Raw genomic sequence first — 21,750 nt, 5'->3', positions numbered from 1 at the left:
CTGAAGCAAAGACTGTAGGATCAAGTTAAATGGGCACACACAGAAGCAATGTATACCCATGTTGTCATAGGGCCAAAACCGGTGACCCTTGATGCCAATGGACATTTTGCTCAAATAAACTTTGCAGAATTTGGCCCCTTGTTAGTCAATAATATGACTGGCCTGCAGCTCAGTAGAAGAAATAAAAGTGGATAAAAATAGCCCATTGAGGATACTATTTTTATAGAGTATATTATCCTCCAACATTCTATTGGCATTAAGAAATTGGAGCAGATTTCATTAAAGAAGGAAAAGAGAACTGAAATTTGCCTGTCGGGTGGAACAATTGTTTGAAATGAGTACTTCCATCCCTTCAGCTGTTCACAATTAGAAAGCTAGTTTATTAAGTGTCTGGACAATCTATCAAAGATGTATTAAACTTCCTATTGCCTCCACACCACTGAGTATTAGCTATCTTTTCTATTTTAAATTTAACTTTCCATTCCCCCTAAAGTTAACTTCAGTTTCATTAAAACTTCCCATCACTTCAGTGACATGAAAGAGTAGGTACACTTTCTTGATTTTCTTGAAAACAAATGGTTTACCTGAGAATCTTTAAGCAGAAAAGTTCAACATCATAGTCATCACCATGGCTTTGGCCCTGGCCCTACCATACCAGTTATTAAAATCTCAACTTTAAATAAAGAAATAAGCAACACATACCAGATTCTGTGACAAATGTGACTGAAGAGCTAATAGGCCCATAACCATAGGGATTCTTTGCTTGGACTTTAAAATAGTATCTACAATAAAAAGAGGAATTGAGCAAGCATTAAAAATAGTATTGATTCCCTGGTAACAACTCAGCTATAAAGACTACAAAGACGGGGCCAGAACTGCAGCTAATGTAAACTGGTGCAGTGCCACTGGGCAAAAGGCACCAGTGAGTTTAATGGAGCCATATCAATTTATACCAGTTGAGCACATATCCCTTTGTGACCTACATTTTCACATTAGTGAAAATATCCATGTTTGTTGAATAAAAATAAATAATCCAGGCTAATTATAGCCAGTTCACATCAAACAGCATGTTTGAAGGGAGCACTTGCCAAGAGGAATGGAATAAAAGATAGAAAAGTCACAAGATATGTTCTGATCTCAGTTACAGCAATGTAAATCCAGACTAACTCCAATGAGGTCAATGGCATTAACTCTTGATTTAAACTAGCATATCTGAGATAAAATTATGAATTTTTACATTTCTTTAGAAATGGTAGCATTTCTAGACGAGCAGTATTTGAATAATCCGAGAAAAGTTACATATGTTGAGTTATTAGTTTGTTATCAAAGCCCCAATTCAGCAAAGTACTTAAGAAAGTGCTTAACTTTAAGTGAGAAGTCCCAGTAAAATTCAAATGCTTTGCTGGATAGAGACTGGACTATTCAGCTGCTTAAAATTAAGCACATGCTTAAACATTTTTCATTTCATTAAAAATTTTTACAATGTTTTGGTTAAAAAAAACAACCAACGGCCCTTTTTCCTTTTCAGTTTTATGGTTCTTTGTTTTCTCCCCACTGTCTCTCCCTTTTTTTCCTTTTTATCCATTCTGCCACTAGAAAAAGGAGAAGGAGTTAAAAAGAGACAGAAGGGGGAGGGGGAAATCAAAAAACATTTTTTAAATTAATAAGAAATTTTCAAATTTGTCATGAAAAGTTTTGCAAAAACTAAAATGTTTCAAACGTTTTCATGGAACACACTTACCATTGTTTGACTAGCTCTCCTTTTGGGATCCTTTTCCTTTTCCGTGGACTCCCCACCATTGGGAACAGTGCAACTCCAGTGCAAGCCAGTGCCTCCACACTGCCACAAATCTGGGGGCACTCTGTGGGCCAGAGTCATTGCTGAGGCAAACGTCATTGCTGAAGCATGTAGACCCATCAGATTTTTGGCTGGGTCCCGCCCGTAACCACCTATTCAGTGGAAGTGGCGAACCCCACATCCTGTACTCAGAGGTTGGGGTTTGTTACGGCAATGCTGTCAGGCACTTATACAGGATACTAATCACAGGGCTGCAACTGCCAGAACTACAAGACCTGATGTTTGCAAATGCTAAGTTTCTGTTGCTGAAATGAAACTGAATGTCTGCTCTTCAGAAACAGTATTGCAAAAAGCAGGAGGCAATTTAAGTCAGTTACTAGGCAAAAATTCTAGCTTAAAATGCATGATTTTCATAAACGTGTATGTTAAGCTTCTTCTTTCCTTGCTGCTTGCTTTGTTCCACTCTTGCAAAAAAAAAAAACAAAAAAAAACCACCACAAACAACAACAAACAACCGGCATCTTTAATGACCATAAGTGTTTGGCTCTTGATTTTGCATCTCATCCAAAAGTATCCAAAAGTAGCAAGTATCTCCAGAAGCACAGTGCCTCTTAAAACCATCTGTGACCAACATAACTGGGTCAGTACTTGCTCTGAGGGAAGAATGCCACCAAACCCCTGGATTATTTCCCTCGATAATCTCCCATTCAAGCAGTAGGCCAAACGCTCCCTAGCTTGTGAAATCTTACAAAAGCACTGCGTCACATGCTCTGACTGCCGGTCACGGCTACATACAAGAAGAAAAAGGCTAACTCACTATGAAAACAGAATTCTACCCCTACTTTCCAAAGTGGTGACAGCAGAGCCAAGAGAGGTCAGCATGGGAGAAGATCCATAGGAACCTGTGAATCAATTATCTTTGGCGGAAACTGGCAGTCTGTGTTGATCTCTTCCCCCCTCCCCAACCTTGCTAAATACCTTCCTCTAGGCTTCCATCCTACTATGATCCTCTGTACTTTCCAGTTCCCCAGCTCCTCTTCTCATCCTTGACAAACCCATACTCACTTTCTGTGCCCTTCTCTCCCTCCTCTTCCCTGAGAGACACTCCCCCTCTCCTCACCTCTAAACTTGCTCTTTAATTTCCCTGGGCGGGGGGGAGGGGGAGTTGGGTTGTGGGGACTGTATGGTACATCCCTCTATTAGCACGTAGTGGAGGAGGCAAGAAGGAAGGGAGTTCCCCTTGCAGGGACTACGAGGCTCACAACAACAGTGGAACTATCCAGCATGGGCTGAACACTTTAACAAATATAACTGGCCTTGGCCTTTGGGGGTGGGTTGTTAACCTCCCACCCCCCTTGAAAGTAACCAGTTTTGATGTTTATCACACATTGGGCCATCCAAAGGATTTTAGGGAGGGTTAACAAGAAGATTCTTTGGGATACACACCAAAGATAACTGGCTTGTTTTACCTCAGAACTCTCCCTCTCTCCCTCTGCTAGCCTCCTGCTGAGGAAGTGAATCCCATTGTCTTTCAGTCTGACCACAGTGATCAGTTTGCTTCAATTTAGATGGGCTTATATTAAGGTCTGCCTTTGCAAGGAGCAGGGCAAGAGACTTAATGTTTTGAAAAAGTGAAGAGAGTTTCTCCTTTACCAGACCCAAAGCCTGGTTTCCATAGACCCCGCCAACTCATCAGGGATGACCATTTCATAACTGTTTAGGTAACTCTTCTGGTCCGATTGGCTGCTTAGAGGAATGTCAATTTATGCCCTAACATATATAAAAGCCTTGGAGTAACAGATGCATCTTGTGGCACAGGAAAGTGCAGATGGTCAAAATGTAGCGACATTATAATAAAAGAGGTCATGCAGCTGGACCATGATGATTTCCTTTAGAGTGCGTTGGCAGAGAAGGACAGGCAGTATGGGGCACTTACACAAAATTAACCCACGTTTTACTCTTGATTCACAACATTTATTGTCCTATTTATGGACAGAAATGGAAAAAGGGGGCCAGATTCCTGCTCCAGTCAAGATCCACCTTTGGATTATAACCTATGACATCTGACAACAGCTTTCAAGGGAACTCAGTGCACTTTGGTTACACCCCTTCTCCACCCCAAGCACAGCCTTTATTGGGGCTGGTAAGGGATATGGCACAGGAATTGGCTATACCATTGCTACACTCCTTGGAGATGCCCCCATACTCAGGAATCCCCAGCAGAGGAGAGCTGGGTAATTTCCCCATTTTTCCACTGCCTGCACGATAGAAAGGGTTACATAGTAAATTCAGAATGCAGCCTGGGTGTGATTCCAAAGAACATTTGTTTCCTTGTCCTCTTTCCCACAACACTTCTCTCATTTATGTACAGCAGCCTTGCCCACACACACCTCTCTTCCAATAAACACCCTCCAACTGGACTTGTAAGGAAAGAGAATCCCATCGTATTCCTACCCCCAAAACTGGAAAGAAATAGCAAACTCATGAGGATGAAGGAATTGTGAGCATACCAATACTCTGTATCACCGTGGATCACCCATGTGATCTCTGGTTACATATTTTGAAATCTGTGAGCATTCCCACAAGCAGAAGGAGGAAGATGAATGGGGCTGAGAAGAAGAGAAATCATTACTTGATTAAAAAGCCTTCTTCAGCCTAACATTAGCCCTTCATGATAATTTAAAGTGTATCAGATGCCAATTCTCCCCTCCACTAGTCATGCTTATGGTATGAAGCATGTTTCTGTCCTTATAAGCAAGAAGGGAAGGTGTAAGTTTAACAAAAGTTGACATGTTCTCAGTTATCCTCACATCAGCATGCTGCATCCATGTTGGAGACTTCAAGGGTTTCTCTACTCCATGGGCAGATCCTCAGCTGGTATAAATTCTCACAGCTCCACTGTGGAGCTATCTACGACAGTTTGCACCAGAGGAGGATCTGTCCTATATCTCTGCTGCATTTGTCTCTTTTCTTTCGCTGTGGTCAGAAACCAACAATTTTTGGTCCACTTTTGTAATCTGCAAACTGTTCTGAATGTAGTTAATGGCTACATGATGCCCACAACTGCAATACCCACTGTGGCAAAGAAAGCCACATGAAAGGCTGGAATTCAGGAAAGCTGTGCTTTCTCTTCATTCCTGACGCAAGCCTTTTATTGTGGAAATATTTGCCAGTGATTTAAATATAGGCCCCACTTCCTGACTGGGGCCACGGAGTGTTCAGCACAGCTGAGAGGGTGGGGGCAGGGGCACAAAGGCACCCAGGGGGCTTGTATTTACTGAAACAGTTAGCTCAAGTTAGTACACTCAAGTTACTCCACTCAAGTGAAACAGCACTGGAGTTACACAGAGCAATTAGATTAACAGTTGATGAGTCATTATAATTCAGCTGCTGCATCCTCACTGCATTACTAGTTCCAGCATCAGCAGCACTCAAGCTTCAATCCACATCCCGAGGGGCCAGTTAGCTTGAGCTGAAAGCACCACTTAAGATTTTGATAGGTGATTGGGAGTCAGGTTGGGGCAAAACATGAGTTATAGCACAGGCTATCACTGCACTGAAGACAAGCTTGATATGTGTTCCTTTAATCCTGGGCTTCCAGCTTGGTTCCCAGGGTAAATGAGAACTATGAGAACCTAGTGGCTGCTTTAATTTACACAGCCTGCTAATGGTTCCAGAGGCCATTTCAGCAGCAAAGGGCAGCCCCAGCCACACCCACTTCTATCTGGTCATACTTTCTGCACCAGAGGGAGGGGCTGGGATAGGACCGAACTGATGGCAGAACACCAGCCAATTATCCCTCCCTAGAGGCCACCGAGATGGCTTTAAGCAACTTTGTTCTGGGGTGCAGTACAAAGCTGCCCTGACATTGCTCAGAATTTGGTCCAACACACACAGTAAAACCAGAAAGAGTGGTTTCCAGCCTATTTATCTTTTGTAAAGAGTTAAATAGGGCTGTCAATTAATCAGAATTAACTCAAGCGATTAATGCAAAACAAATTAACTAGATTAAAAAATAGTCATGATTAATCTCAGTTTTAATCGCACCATTAAACAATAACAGAACAGCAAGTTAAATTTATTGTAAATATTTTGGATGTTTTTCTATATTTTCAAATATATTGAGTTTGATTACAATACAGAATACCAAATGTACAGTGCTCACATTGTAGTATTATTTTTTATTGCAAATATTTGCGCTGTAACTAGATGACAACCCCTTGCAGTTTTTGGCAGCCAAAAACATAGGGATACCAGCACCTGCAGTACCACATGAAATTTGTACCAAATGACATTTTTAGTCAGAAAGAGAAAAATAATATTTTGTCCTAAGGAAAGTCCTTTGAGAATTGCATCTAAGATCAGGGTCAATTTACAATAGATAATAAATAAAATACAGCTTGACATGCCTACAGAGCCTTCTATCCAATCTAGCCTATTAGTTCATTTTATCATCCATTTATCGTTTTGTTATTTAGTGTTATGGCCAACTCATATTCCATTTGATATATAATCAATGTATGCTAAACAGATTTAAGTTGTAGAATTGTGGAAGTATAAGACTGACAAGTATTTAGGAGCGACGAGTGTGTATTAGGTATACAAGTAAAGCATGGCTAGGATGCAAGGCCTACAGGCTGAGGCCTGAAAGATTTTAGATTAGCCTTATTAGGCCATATGCTTAAGAACATGAGTGGATTCTTTTATAAGAATAAGGGGAACTAAGAAACAACCTATGAAAAACAAGGCACAGATGGGGTGTGGAAGCACAGATAAGGAAATGAAGGTTGAAATCCTCACGTATATGCATAAGGTGTTAGGCATGGTCAGAACAACAATATAAAAGAAGTTCCTCCATTGGGTAAAAGTGGGAAGACCACACAGGAAACCCCAGCAGGAACCATCCCTCTATTGACGATCATCTGTTGAGAGAGCCATCAGACCCTAGAATATCTCTGAGGTTGTGAGTATGACTACAATCTTCATCATGGCATGGAGTGCTTTATCACAGATTTCTGCAAAAATCAAGCTGCCTGTGAGCAGCTTGTTCCCACCGCTGTACAAAAAAACGAGACTAGGGAACATTTTTGTAAGTTACACTAAGGAAATATTCTGACTCTGTGTCACTGATTTCTCATTCACACAAAAATAGCCCTGCAAGGTACCGCATTTCAGCTGCCACCTGCTCAAAGGGGCAACAATATGTATGCAGTCACTAGGCAGGACGACACATGATAACCATACACAAACATTTAAAGGGTTAAATACTAAGGGCTAGATCATGCCCCCATTGAATGCAGTGTGGATTCTCCTAGTCCCCAGTGCAGGGGGTGAGAGGGTCAGCCAGCATCCCAATACCATTCCTAGTTCTCCAGACTCCCACAAAGGTCCCTCCCCAGGGCTGAAGATCTTCAGGTGGGAAGGGAATAGAAGAGGTTGCGGGGGGGTAGGGGAGGAATGGCATCAAAGGGGATGTGCACAGTTCTTCAACCATGCAGCCAGCCAACTCTCAGCCTGGGCATGCCCATAGTCTCTTTCAGCTTCTTGCTTCTGGATCCCCTATAGAAGCCTCTATTCCTGTTCCCAGCAGGAGTTCAGGGTCCTTTTTGTGTCCCATTACCTCTAGTCCCTGGCAGTGCTCTCCAGGTCCCACCACAGACTGTTGGCTGGGGGCAGCCTTATAGGGCCTCTTGCTCATATCAGGCTTGCAATGTTGGTTTGCCTCCAAAACAGGGGAGGGGAGGCTAGCCACTACCCCAGGCTGGTACCGCTTGCTACTGGCACTCACTTACACTCCCTAGTCGCTTCTCCTCCTGGGCAAACTTCCTCCCTTTCCTGTGGCAAGATTCACCTTTTTAAGCTCCCTTTCTCCAGGTGGAGCATGTGCTGCAGGTTCACCTGACTGGCACTGCCTGAGTGCAGGGGTGCTCGTTAGCCATTCTACCAGTAGGATGGGAGCATGTCCCATCATCCCCCAAACCTTGTGAAAAGTCAACAAAAACATGACTGGAGCCGGAGGCTGCATTATCTCCTCTGCAGCTTCCTGTGAAACCTTCCTTTTGATGGGAGCTTTCATGGGCGGCAGCTGGCACAAGCAGCCCTGGCAGCATGGCCTAGGGGAGCAGATCTGCCTCTGCTGGGAGACAAGAGGTGCAGGGGATCCCAAAACCAGTGTGGGGACACAGGACCTGTAGCTAGAGAGGCCTGGACCCCTGCAGATTTCAGGGGAGCATCAACACATGCTAGCTCCACCCCTCTCCCCAGCGATGGAATGATTTGGGGGAAAGGCAGTGAAAGGAACCTCTTAGAGCATTGCCAGGGATAGGCAAGATGGAAAGACAAGGCCATGTTTGACTTTGAATATACACGTGGTAAAAATTAATTTCCTTATGGAAATACATCATCACAGAATAATGTAAAACAAGTGATGTGTTCAAGGGCAACTGCTGACGTTAGTCCCAAAGGAAATGCCTTACCATGACTCTCTGCAGGGTTATGAAACTAACCCACCACTCGTGTTTCAGTTATATTTTATACTTCTAGAGCACATGGAGTGATCTCAGATACATACACACAGCATATAAATAGGAGGGCAAAGGGAGCCTTTAAAGGCTTGGGGCCTGATCTGAATCCCACTGAAGCTAATGGATCTTTCAAATGACTTCAGTGGGATTCTTTCACTATTTATCCAGAATGCAACAGCTTCAACAGAGAGAGAGAGAGAGAGCAAGCAAGGGACTGACTCTGCAGCCTGGTGATTAGTGCACTAACGTGGGTGATACAGTCCCCCTGCCCCAATGACTTTTTAAATTAGTTACCCACAGCTTCAGCAAGAGAGTCTGAGGGAGCCCCACATCAGAATACCCTACAGCCTGCTGGCTAGAGCACTCATTTGAGAGGTGGCAGAGTCCTGTTCAAATCTCTTCTCCCCCTCAGACAGACAGGGGACTTGAACTGGGGCAGGGGGTTCTCACGTCTCCCAGGTGAGTACCCTAACCACTTGGCTAAAAAGCTATGAGGCAAGTTTTCTTCATCTTCTCACCTTCCTCCCACCCTGCCTCCTATAAATACAGTATGGGTGCCAGTTCCCAAGAGAGCATTGGTTTCTGAGAATCCCAAGCAAGGGGAGCTGCCACCCTATCTCTGAGAGAGGCAGGGCTTAGCACACACCCTTGGCTTGGCAACTTCCATTGGCTAGTTTAGGCAAGGAGCCTCCAAGCGTGCTGGCTTCTGTGAATCCCACTCTCAGGTGTCTCTCTTCCCCCATTCATCGTACAGGGATTGGGAGCCTAGGTGCCGAACTCAGGCTTTGTGAATCCCAGGGGTTTTGTAGGCCCTTAAAAATTAGATTCTTTGTGAATCTAACCCTCTGTGGCTAAGTTTACCCATCCATAAAATGAGGATAATATTTAGCTGCCTCATAGGTGGTGAGGCTTAATTTATGTTTGTAAAGTACTTTGAGCTCCTCCTATGAAAGACGAAGTATGAATAAGGGCTGGAATTAGTAACAGGGGGTCTGGGATCAGAAAGATGGGCCTTGAGGAAAAAGAGGAACAAGGGGAGGTGATAGAGGACCTGGAGGCTGTGACCCTGGGAGCCCCTCAATGCCAACTGACAGAGGCATATCATAATTCACATCAGGTCTGACATTGCTCCAACTCACTGTTGTCATAACCTGTATCTAAAAGGAGTCATGTAAGGTGTCATATGCAAACTGGTAACATGCTGGTCATTAACATTGTCGTGTGAGATATGTACAATCTCAAAAGGTGTTTGGCATGCAGTGATAAGCCCAGTCTGTCCTAGACAAAGGAATGTTGTTTCACCCGCTTGCCTGTTTCCAATGTAAATTGAGCAAGGTGAGGCCAGAAACAATGGAAGTAGATTTACGTACAAGGTAAACAAAGCCATCAAACTAGCAAGTGGGGGAGACATCCACCTAATGATGACGCCATGAGGGATGAAAGCTGTACCCCCCGGAAGCCTCACTGGCTCTAGAAACAGAGACAACGGACCTTGGGGAAAAGAAGCAGAAACAAAGCCATTTTGTCATCCATCACTCAATGGACCCAAGAAGACAGAGCACTTGAAATCTGAGAAAGGTGGATCCTTCGACCCTGGGGACTGAAGTCTCTGGGAACTGCCTGTAGGTGAGAAACCTGTTCAGACAAAGACTGTAACTTACTAAAGTTAAGTTGCAGTCATTAGAAAGTATGTTTTGTTTGTACCCTTTCATATCTCTTTCACTCTCACTTGAAAGCACTTAAACTTATTTCTTGTTTTATTACAAAATTATCTCACTGATGTTATATTGAAATAAGTGACAGTCTTCAGCAAAGCCAACAGGCTGCTATGTGCTCTGTGTCTTTGGAGGTAGCAAACTTACTAACTTCTGTGAGTGTCCAGTAAGAGGGACTGGATACTGAAAAGGACACCTCTGGGGAACTCAGGAGTTGAGGTTCACTGATCATTACCTGCAAGGCAAGGTTTGAACAGGCAGAGTCCTGAAGAATTTGCTGGCAAGGCAGACAAGCTGGTGTGTCTGGGAGCTGACACATAGCTTAGCTGCGGCAAAGCTCACTCTTGCCATGGCAGAGCAGTAACACAGTGGCTCACAGTTCTAGGTACACTGAGCAAGATGTCACAGAGGCAGAGAAAAGTGCTTTAGTGCGGAAAGGGAGTTGGAGCAGAGAGCACGCTGCTAAAAACTGACGAGTCCCAGCATCCTTTGTGAAAGGCTGATGGGCAGTCCGAGGGTAGAGGAGCTATCAAGACAGGTGGGCTGAGCCTCTGAGATAGTTTTAAGATTTATTCATTCATGTCACACGGAGCCTGATCCTACACTCACTGAAGACGATTGGAGTTTTTCTATTGGAGAAGCTCCTGTTGACCTCAATGGACATTGAATCAGGCCCTTCATTAGAAAAGCTGGTTATATTTGGGGTTTTTTGTTTTGTAAAACTTTAGAACAAGTTGAAAATTTCTAAGATACTGTAGAATTTTGAGCTGTTTGAGGTTCTTCCAAGCATGCTACCCAGGGTGTGACAACAACTTTAAATCTTGGTCTGAAGCTGATCCAGGATTCATATGCTGGACAGGCCGTAGTTTGAACAGCATGACAGCCTCTCATATGGAATGCTGAGCACCGATATCAACATTGGTGTACAGTAAATCTTACTTACTCAGAGATTTCTCATAAAATGCACACACTATTGTGAACACACAGGTTCCAGTCTAATTTCTTCCTCCAGTTCATGTTTTCTCAATTAGATACTTCCCACACAGCAGTTATGGAGATATTTTTAAGACAAAAAAATACATAGTCAATTCAGTTTGTGAATTTGGAGTATGTAAATGATATTGGCTGAGGCAGACAATTTTTTGTATAGAAAAGGATCCACTTGCTGTGCCCACAGGTGCTAGATGCGTCTGTTAAAACAAAGTTCCTCTGCAAAGTGCATAATGGAGGCCAAGTCTCAGAACAGGGTTACAGAAATATACGCTGTTTCGCTTAGGTTAAAAATTCATAGAACTGTTTCACTGAGAATCTCTAGAACCTCAAACCATTGGAACAGGCACTTGAAATTTGGCAAGGAACTTTCACTGGTGTCTAGGATGTGACTTTTATTGTTCTTGTGAAAAACTGTCCAAATGTGGCCACGGGATGAGCTTCTGAAGATCTCAGTTCACACTTGCTCAATAAAGACGTGTTAGAACATGGAAGCTAACTTCACTGAAGATTCCATCTATACAGAGCATGCTCCAGCTCAGAGCTTCAGCAGCTCAGCAAAATTCTCCTTGCAATGGCTGCTCTTGACATCCAGGAGCCACTCTGATGCTGGGCACTGGAACTGAGAGCAGGAAAATGGTCTCTCTGGTGCTTTCAGGGTTCACCCTGCTGGTGCCCAGGCAGTGTGGAGGTGGAGGAGAAGGAAGCAGCTTGACTTGAATGTAGAGAGGTGAGGAGATAGGCCTGGAGGGTAGAGAGTGGGGAGACTGGGACAAGGGGCCAGGATAAGGGCATAATGAAATGAGGAGCCAGAGGAAGTTGGAGGACTAGGTCTGGGATATGGAGACAAGTGGGAAGGAAGAGGGGTATTGGGACAAAGAACTGGGAGGGGACTAGAATGTGGCGCTGAAGGTGGGGAGACTGGAGACTGGGAGCTGAGCGAAGATTGTAGTGGGGACTGGGAAAAGGACAGGCTTGAGGAGCTAGAAGCAGAAGAGGTCTGGGTTGACAGGGGTCGGGGCAGAAGGGTCTGTAACCACTAGAGTACACATCCCTCAGAACCTTGGACGAGAACCCAGGACTCCTTAGCCTCAACTTTCCACTTCTGTCTAGCAAACAGCTGTGAAACCCACTGACATAATGTGTGCCTCACCTCCCTCTAAAACAGTGGTTCTCAAACAGGGATTCATGAACTCTTGGGGGTTCACAAAATGTATCAGGGGGTTCTCAGAAAAAAATTCTGTAATGGCAGACAGAGCTGTCCCTAGGGACCCCAGGCGCCGGGGCCCGGCAGCCTGAGCCCCGTGACCATGATTTCCTGGCAGAACAAGTTTAAGCTTTGTTGTAGTCGTGCGTTGTTAGGCTGGATTTCTCAAGATCCGAATGCTTGTGCGAAGAACTCTTTATTTGAGTTGGCTGCTTAAATACCTTCATGCTGTTTCATGTCTGGTACTCCTTGATGAAACATGTAGGAGGCTTAATCGAAGTGATATGAGCTACAAAAGTGAAATCTTGGAAGAATGTTGCCATTTTCATTATTAATTTTATTACATTATGTAATGATAAATTATAATGTAATAGTAAATAGTGTGTGATAAGCATGTCATAAAAAAAAACAAATTATTTCCAAGATCACAGCTTCTATAATTTATGCTCAGGTAAGGGAGAAAATCCCTGGAAATATTCATTTTTAGGAGGGGGGGTCACAAGATTTGATATTTTCGTGAAAGGGGTTTGTGGGTTGTTCAAGTTTGGGAACCACTGCTCTAAAACCTTAACAGTCACCTCACTGACTTTTTATATCTAGTCTCTCAACAGATCGGCACATCTGGCCATGCATGTGGGAAGTAATGCTGCCTTGTCACTATTAATGTTTTGCGTTAGAGCTCAGGTTTATGAAGATGGGGTATATATTGCTTTTTGGTGCCTTGGGAGATGGAAGTGAATGTCTTACTCTGTGGGTCATCGACAGTATTTCAGGCAATACGAAGGTCGAAAGGAATGCACAAGTCGTTCCCATTAATGTCTTATCTGCATTCTTTTAAGGGTTTGGGTGGATGGTGTGTGCTTCTGCAACCTTCATTGCTGCCAAGTGAAGTTTTTGTTTGCTGATTTCCTAGGTTCTTTGTGCAGGGTTGGAGAACTTCAGTGGATAACTCCCCAGAAGGCTGCACCGGCCTGGGAATCAGAGGGAGAAACTGTGCTACTGAAGCGGCTCCTGATGACACTGACCCCTCTGAAGAGCGTGGGAGGCTGGGATGTTTTTTATGTCTACAATAGTTTAGCTTTGTTTAAAAGTTACTGACAGTAAGAGCACCAAGAGCACCACTCCACGCTGAGCAGTGACGACATAACCTGGCAGCCAGAGGGAACTTCCATGAAGGAGTGTCTCATCACTCACTTCCCAGAACACTCTGTAGCCTTTCATGGACTTCTGACAATTGGATACAGCCAGGAGCAGCTGCAGCAGCGGGGTGTGCATCTCTGTGTTACACCAGCAAGCCTGCCTATTGCACCCCCCTTTCTTCTGGGACTCCCATCCTTTCCTGTATGAAGCATACCTCTAAACCTACAAAGATGCCAAACTAAGGCACTTACCTGTATAACCACCACCATCTTGACCAATACCAGAGATTGAACCATTGTCCTCGAGAACTAAAAGCATCACTCTTTCCTGCTTGTGCTAAAGAGGCAGGCTCTCAAATTGAGAGCTGTCACAGATTTACATCCTTTATGGATGAGGCTCAGTGGGGGTTGCATAATGAACACTGACTAGTCGATTACTCAAGTAAAGGGATTGAAATATGTATTTTGGTGATTCAATTTACAGATGATCATAATATAAAATCTGTTTTAAAGAGGTCTTCTTGCTGCTTGAACCACACATAACCATACTATGCCTCCAAAATAGATTACGAGCAGGATGTGAATCCCATGAATTTTAGATTACTAGTTTAGACACTTCCTAGTTTAGCTAGAGGAATAATTGTTAGCCCTTTAGTAGAGCAGTAGCTGGAGTAGGACTTGACACACACTTTCCCAAGTGGATTACACACTATTTTCTAATCAGCAGTAGAATACCGGTGATCAGAAATCCTGCCGTCTATTCCTAGTGCTGGGAGAGGAGTGTGGTTTATAGTGGTTAAAAATAGGATAATCAAAACTGGTTTCATCATTCTGAAAGGCAGTGTGATGCAGTCAATACAATCTGGAGGTGTTGAGTTAGAGACCTCCAGTGACCTCGCATAAACTCATAACTAAGTCTGACAACTTATTTCAAATAATGGATGGGGATGGAGAGTGTTCAACAGCTCTTCATTAACGGTCTCCTAGGTTTTGGTTCCTGGTTTCAGTCATTAATAAAGGCAGTGAATTAAAACAGCAGTTAGAAGAAGCGACAACTGAATGCCTGGCCTCCTCTTTCACAGCTCAGAAAACTTTTCCTTGGACTACAAAGGCATTTGATGAGAAAGTCATTACTATCTCCTTCTCTCCCCATCCCCTGTCTGCTCAACCCCAGAGAGAGTAATGATATTTGTGCCATTACAGATTTGTCACCAAATTCAGTGGGATTGCGTGGGAACATATCTTTTCCATTATGGCTACAATGTTATAAAATGCACTATAGACCAACACTACTGATGTATAAGGCTCCGTCTACACGACAAGCACTTCAGTGGCACAGTGCAGCACTGCGGCTTCGTTGCTGTAGCATTGTAGACACTTTCCATATCAACAGAAGAGGTTTTTTTCCATTGGATGCAGTTGATCTTTGAGAGGTGGTAGCTAGGTCAATGGAAGAATTCTTCTGTCAACCTAGCTGCAGCTAAACCTGGGGGGGTGGTTGACCCAACCATGGCATTCAGGGCATGACATTTTAAACAGCACTGAGAAACGTACCTAGGTCAACCTAACTTTTAAGTGTAGACCGGGCATAACTGATACTCTAGAAATCAGCACACAAAGAGCAACAATGTGGCCAAAGGACAAGTCCCAGGGTGTTTCAGGGATACAAAGTAAGTGAGACTAGCCACTGGAAAACTGTCAATGTAGGTAATTCTGAATGCTTAGTATTTTCTCTGTATCAATTCATTTTTTTTCAAGCCACCGTGAAATGTTCAAATAGTGCTCCATGTTTACAGTCTATGCTTTGGTTTTTGCCATTTCAACGAGATCTTTACAAAATACAGGTTTAATGTTCCTGTTAAAGTGAACTCTGTAACACAACCTTAAGTCTGGTGCCGTTACCGTTGCACCATTTCATCTCAAGAAAAGTCACTACTTAGAGAAAACATATGGGCCTTGTACTGTGAACAGACAGGGAAAGTGAATTCTAGAGTTGAACACCCTGCCACAAGCCCCCAGATGGCTACACCTGGGGCCTATGAGCTCAAGCACCTCAAACAGAGAGATGGTCTTTCAGGTAATGAAATCCCAACCACATAGGGTGAGATTTTCAAAACTTCCTAAGGGAGTTGGATGTTCAACTCCCAGTGAGCTTCAGTGGAAGTTGGGCATCTAGCACCCTTAGGTATTTTTAAAAATCCCTCCCATAGAGCTTTATAGATTACCACAAACCCTTGAACTGCAGCCAGGAGCGAATAAAGCGGAAATATACACTCACCCACAACCCTACCATATTTCACATGTATATTCTGAAGCTTGCATAGGTGCCCTTGACTTTGTAATTCATTCTCCCATTTATCTGATAGAGCCAATGTGTAGCATGATGCAAGCAAGGCTCCTGTCTTTCATTATTTTATTTTTTTCCTGAACAGGCTGCTTGGATTATGTATATAGCTTGCACATTCATTTCTGGGCCAAGTCTTTTTATGCTGATATAGATCAGCATATCGGTATAATTAATATGTATTGCTCATCCATACATGGACAATGTGATGTCTTATGTACTTATAAGTAGATGCATGATTTCTAAAATTTGATTTGATTAGTTCTGTTTGGTCTAGATTTGCTGACAGATTTGTGCAATTCTACTAAGACCACCAAAATGACTAACAACTAGGGAAAATTGTTTTAAATTAACAACAGTGTTCAAAAAGAATAGACCAAATTGTTACCTTGTATTTGGCTTCAGGTTCTCAATAGGTAAATGAGTAGCCCCTGCAGTCCTGGTTGACCACTTGTTCCTTATAAAGTCATCATAAGATGCACTGTAAACCAAGTAACCTGCAAATGGAAGAGAGAAAAGCAGATCAGCCAATGAGAGTTCTATGTTTCAGTCAATGATACCTTGAGGCTTAACTACTTTGACAAATTCTAAGCGTCAAAGAGCAAAGACATCAGGGCTTTCTATGGCACTGCTTTATACAAAGCCTACCCTTTATTCTCTCGGTCCCTCTATGTATCTGCATTCTTTAAAAGTGCTATTTTAAATTACAAAATTGTTGACTTTTCCAAGGAAATTGGTTGTTTTTTTTCAGAGCCGGAGCTTGCATTAGGCCACTTTCATCTTTGGTGTAACTATGTTGAAGTCAGTGGAGTTAAACCAGGGATGAACTGGACCCATTATGTTTAAATAACACTTCAATTGTGACACAAATTGACTAGTATGAAATAATAGAGAAGGTGAGGCTGAAACTTCTTCCTCCACTATTTTACTTTAAAATGTGTTGCATTTTAAAATGAGGAGGAAGATCCTCAGCTGGTGTAAATTTTTATAACTTCACTAACTTCAGTGGATCTAGTACATTTGCCCTGAGGTGTCAAACTCAGTCTTGGTATAACTCCAACATCTTGCTGGTAATTACATTACAGTGAAAACCTTTTATACAGAGGGAGACCAATCTGTTTCCCCACTATTATTTCCCCAGATGTCAATAGTAAAACTCCGATTAACATTAATGGGAGCAAGAGCACACTTATTACTCACTCTACAAGGTAATAGTGTGATATGCTTCATGCTCACTCATTCTGGAGCAAATGTTAATCTCAGCTCTGTAATGGGCAGCCTGAACATTCTACATTAGAACACTGCATGGAAATCCCATTGAGGTCAATGACTTTTGCATGAGGATCAAGTGCAAATATAAGCCATAGAGATCCAGCGTGCAGATCAGACAATAGGATTTTGCCCTATATTTGAAAAAGAACAGTTTCCAACATTGGTAAAGATCCTGCGTTGGTATTTAATGTGTGTCAGGCTTTTAAACAGAAACAAAAAACTCTAAGAAAAAGAGCAGAAATGGAATAATTCAACTCTGGCAGTGTCAGCTGCTGGGCCTGATTCTCCTTGGCATGACTCCAGTTTCATGCTGGTGTGACTCTCTTGAAATCAATGGAGTTACACACTGTGTAAAAGAGGAGCAATACAATCAGGTCCATGATGTCCTCTTCAAGGCTGCCATTTTCAAAGAAGCCTCAGGGAGTCAGGTGCTCTACTCCCATTGAATTTAAATGGGAATCAGACACCTAACTCCCCTGGGCTCCTGTGAAAATCCCAGCCTAAAGTCACGCACATTTCCAGACATTCCCATTAGCCAATCCAGTATATTCCTGATTATCCGAACTGCATGGGGGACACGGACTTTGGATAATCAAGCGAGCAGGGGCCATTCAGCAGCTGGGCGGCCTCCCCTGCGGCTGAGGGCTCGTCCTCCTCTTCCTTACAGTCCTGGTTGGGGATCTCTGCTCTGCCCTGCTCACTCATTCCAGTGACAGCAGAACTGAAGAGGGCTCCTTGCGCTGCTGCAGGCTGGTGACACCATCCTCCTCCTCCTCCTGGTCTCTGCTCTACCATGCTAACCTCCACATTATCTGAATCCCTTCTTTGTCTCCCAGCATGAAATACAAGGGCGGCAAGGAAGGGGTTCAGTTAATAAGGTTTCAGATAAATGGGAGTATACTATACGTAGATATCATGCTGTACACATATTGAGAAGCAACATTCCTTAAAGTCAATCTGCAATTCATAGGTAGCAGTCAACCTCTGACTCAAGTTCCAGGCTACCAACAGGTGCAAAGTGTCTGAGAAGCACTCAGCATATCCATTTCTGACAGTGACATTTTCAGTTTAAAAGTGACACAGATCCACTTTCTCTTTCCATTGACTCAAGCTACATTAATCAACCTTGAACACGGTTTACATTCTGTTCCGCATCGGTATGACATAGTTTTCTCTCTGGCTTCAAGCCAGCACACCTGTGAGTTCTCTTGAAATTTTGATCAAGCTGGGGTGAGAGAGGGAAAAATCAATCCTCTACTAAACTAGCTCAGTCAATTCCCAGCTGAAGGAGAAATAAAAGGAAAAGCGAGTGCCTATGTGGTCTTGTTAATTGGGTAACAAATTAAAAAATATGACTAGTAACTTTGGGGCCATGAGCAAAGATTTTGAACATCTAGAATTTCTTCCCCGCACCCCCACCTTGAGTAAATTTCCTTAGGCATAAAGAAAAATGTGTTTTTCATTCTGTCCCAAACGAAAGCGGTTGGTTAAAAAATATGCAGCAAAAATTCATGGGCAAAACCCAGAAAAACCTTTCAAGCCCTCTCCATTCATCACAAAAAGAGGGGAAAGGGAGCATAAGCTTGATTATTTAAAAGTCCTTTGAAGTGTGCCTTTAACAATCTCAGAGTGCCAGACCAAGACATTATGACAAGCTATATTACAGAAATGAACAATCTGAAGCATGGCTGTGAGAAGAGTGAAAAGAAAGACACGTTGCCAACTGTGTCCACATATCTATTCAGGGGACACCATCATAGGGCCTCATCACATCAGCCACACTATCAGAGCCTTGTTCACCTGCGCATCTACCAATGTGATATATGCCATCATGTGCCAGCAATGCCCCTCTGCCATGTACATTGGTCAAACTGGACAGTCTCTACGTAAAAGAATCAATGGACACAAATCAGATGTCAAGAATTAGAACATTCAAAAACCAGTAGGAGAACACTTCACTCTCTCTGGTCAATCGATTACGGACCTAAAAGTGGCAATTCTTCAACAAAAAAACTTCAAAAACAGACTCCGACGAGAGACTGCTGAATTGGAATGAATGTGCAAACTGGACACCACTATATTAGGCTTGAATAAAGACTGGGAGTGGATGGGTCATTACACAAAGTAAAACTATTTCCCCACATTTATTCCACACACACACACACACACACACACAGAGTTCCTCAGACGTTCTTGTCAACTGCTGGAAATGGCCCACCTTGATTATCACTACAAAAGGTTCTTCTCTCTCTCTCTCTCTCCTGCTAGTAATAGCTCACCTTAAGTGATCACTCTGGTTACAGTCTGTATGGTAACACACATTGTTTCATGGTCACTGTGTATATAAAATCTCCCCACTGTATTTTCCACTACATGCATCCGATGAAGTGAGCTGTAGCTCACGAAAGCTTATGCTCAAATAAATTTGTTAGTTTCTAAGGTGCCACAAGTACTGCATCTCAGAGAAAGGTGCCAAGATGAAAGTACTTCATGAAACACAGGAAAGCCAAAAAAATGCATCGGACATTGTCAAACATTACTTATGTGACATATTGCTCTGAAATTAACATAATTAGTGACATTGTGGGTGATTTTTTAAGTGAACAGTGTGCAGATAACACTGAAAAATGAAATCCTTTATTTATCCACTGACCAGGCACAGCACTGCCAGTGGAAGCTTCCCTGCCTTCCCCCACCACTGCTTATCAGCAATATAAGGCTAGCATAGTTTTCGTGACCATTCACTTCTTGGCCCCTCTGTGGAAGGGCTGCCAGCAAAAGAGTGGGTCAAGATTCAGCAATAACAGCAACAATGTAAAAACCAGTACAACAGCACTGTCAGTTTCTGACTCCAAATCATCTGACCCGCTGTCGAGTTGGGTTTTGCATCATCTCCAAATACTTCTGTTGTTTACATATCTCACTAATTTTTTTAGCAAGGTTAGAGATTTGTATTTCAAATTTACATTTTTTTTGCTATAATGTGCTCTAAAGACAGTGAAAAAGATCCAGTTTAATGTATTTGTTTAACCGCCAACCGCAGCATGTCAGATTGGCATTTGAACAAACTTTAACTATAATAAAGTCAACACAGTTTGGGTTATGTGTTCCACAGGAGTTAACCAGCTCCATTTCAGTTTAACTCTTTTTATTTATATAAAAAGCTTAAATTTCTCTTTTCACTCAGCTACAAAGCTCCACAATATTTCTTTGTATGCAGAAACAGTTTTATTCTGGCCTGTATCATTAATATTGCTATTGTGGCATGCAATATCTGCAAACCACAAGAAAAACAGTTCCGTATTTTCCATAACATTCCATCCTCTCTTCCCTCCTCTGCCCTCACCACACATTTTATTTTCTTGAGAGAGTGACTATTGATTTCAGAGATTTAGAAGAGAGCGGTGTTAGAAAATAAAGAGACTGATTTTGAAATAAGAAAAGGAGTACTTGTGGCACCTTAGAGACTAACCAATTTATTTGAGCAAAAGCTTTCATGAGCTACAGCTCACTTCATCGGATGCCGACGAAGTGAGCTGTAGCTCACGAAAGCTTATGCTCAAATAAATTGGTTAGTCTCTAAGGTGCCACAAGTCCTCCTTTTCTTTTTGTGGATACAGACTAACACGACTGCTACTCTGAAACCTGATTTTGAAATGTGGCTTCCCATATTGCTGATGCAAATAACTGCAGGGGAGGGAAATTTTATAGGTCTGAAGTCTTCTAACCCCTTGAGTGCTTCTGCCAATCTGACTGTTAGAGCTACGTGCTACAAAATAAGCCCACAAGTATTTGCACTTCAAAACTGCATGCACAAAAACAGAGCCAAGGTGAAGCCCTTTAGAAGACCAGGACTAATCTATGCTTATCAGTGGCATTGGTACAGTGTTGACAGATGACATAGAAGCTCTTTCTCACTGACTAGCAATTAATACCTTCTTCTCGGAGAGCTGTATGGTAACGGAGAGTTAACATTGTTGAAAAATTATGAATAATAATTAGCTCAGATTAAGGTAAAAACCTTCCCATTTGGCTTCTGCATAGTTTCCTGAACCCCAACCAGGACAACAAAATCCCCAGGGTGACAGCCAAGACTGGAAATTTCTGTTACCATACCTGTTATCAAGTCTCCTTGTCGGGGTTTGGCCCAGTCCACAATGACAAAGGAGTGGCAGCCTTCCATTGCCACCACTGTGATATTGTGAGGGACAGTCTGGGGATGCAGCTCTCCCCCTTTTAGATTATACGGTATGATTTCATCCAGACTTTCCACTTGGAAGTGCTCCAATATCTCTGTCAAGGAGCAGGGGGCAGCAGGATCTTTATTGAGATAACTCACATAAGGAGCTGGAAGAGACAGTGATAAGCAGCATTTATTTAACAGTCTGTACAGACAGGCAGATTACTACAGCTAAGGACAATTTCCTGTAGAGAAAAGCACAAGGTTAATTTTCTTTTTATATTCCTTACAGGCGGCCGAAACAGGGGGCACTCGCAGAAATGGCTATATTTTATTTTTTAAAATAAAATAAATTAGACATTCATTTCCTGACCTTCCAGCTTGTAAATCTTGTATATTTTCCTACCATTTCACTGACGCTTTCAAATCTGTAAACTGTCTGGAAACTTCTTGGAGTGCTATTACTCTTCATATAAATAAAGCACCATGGAAACTGTAAGCATGACAAATATTCAGTGGCAATTACATTACTCTAAGGCTTTCAATAGATGGGGAATAACCATGTCTGGTGCATTTCAGTC

At 42.7% G+C, this 21,750-nt stretch overlaps 1 protein-coding gene across 2 annotated transcripts in view; it reads right to left on the bottom strand.

Moving 5' to 3' along the window:
• FNDC1 (fibronectin type III domain containing 1) overlaps positions 1-21,750 on the bottom strand; it is a 126,114-nt gene that overhangs the window by 12,337 nt on the left and 92,027 nt on the right. For both annotated transcript variants that reach the window (XM_048844100.2, XM_075126841.1), the window contains exons 14-16: positions 21,106-21,336; positions 16,106-16,214; positions 703-782 (exon numbers count right to left, since the gene is read on the bottom strand). In XM_048844100.2, coding sequence (XP_048700057.2) covers positions 703-782; positions 16,106-16,214; positions 21,106-21,336 — 420 coding nt within the window. The remainder of the gene's footprint in view (positions 1-702; positions 783-16,105; positions 16,215-21,105; positions 21,337-21,750) is intronic.

The sequence above is a fragment of the Caretta caretta genome, chromosome 3 (assembly GCF_965140235.1).
Source record: "Caretta caretta isolate rCarCar2 chromosome 3, rCarCar1.hap1, whole genome shotgun sequence".
NCBI lineage: Eukaryota > Metazoa > Chordata > Testudines > Cheloniidae > Caretta > Caretta caretta.
The sequence above is the reverse complement of the archived record's forward strand: the minus strand, read 5'-3'. Positions and strand labels throughout refer to the sequence as shown.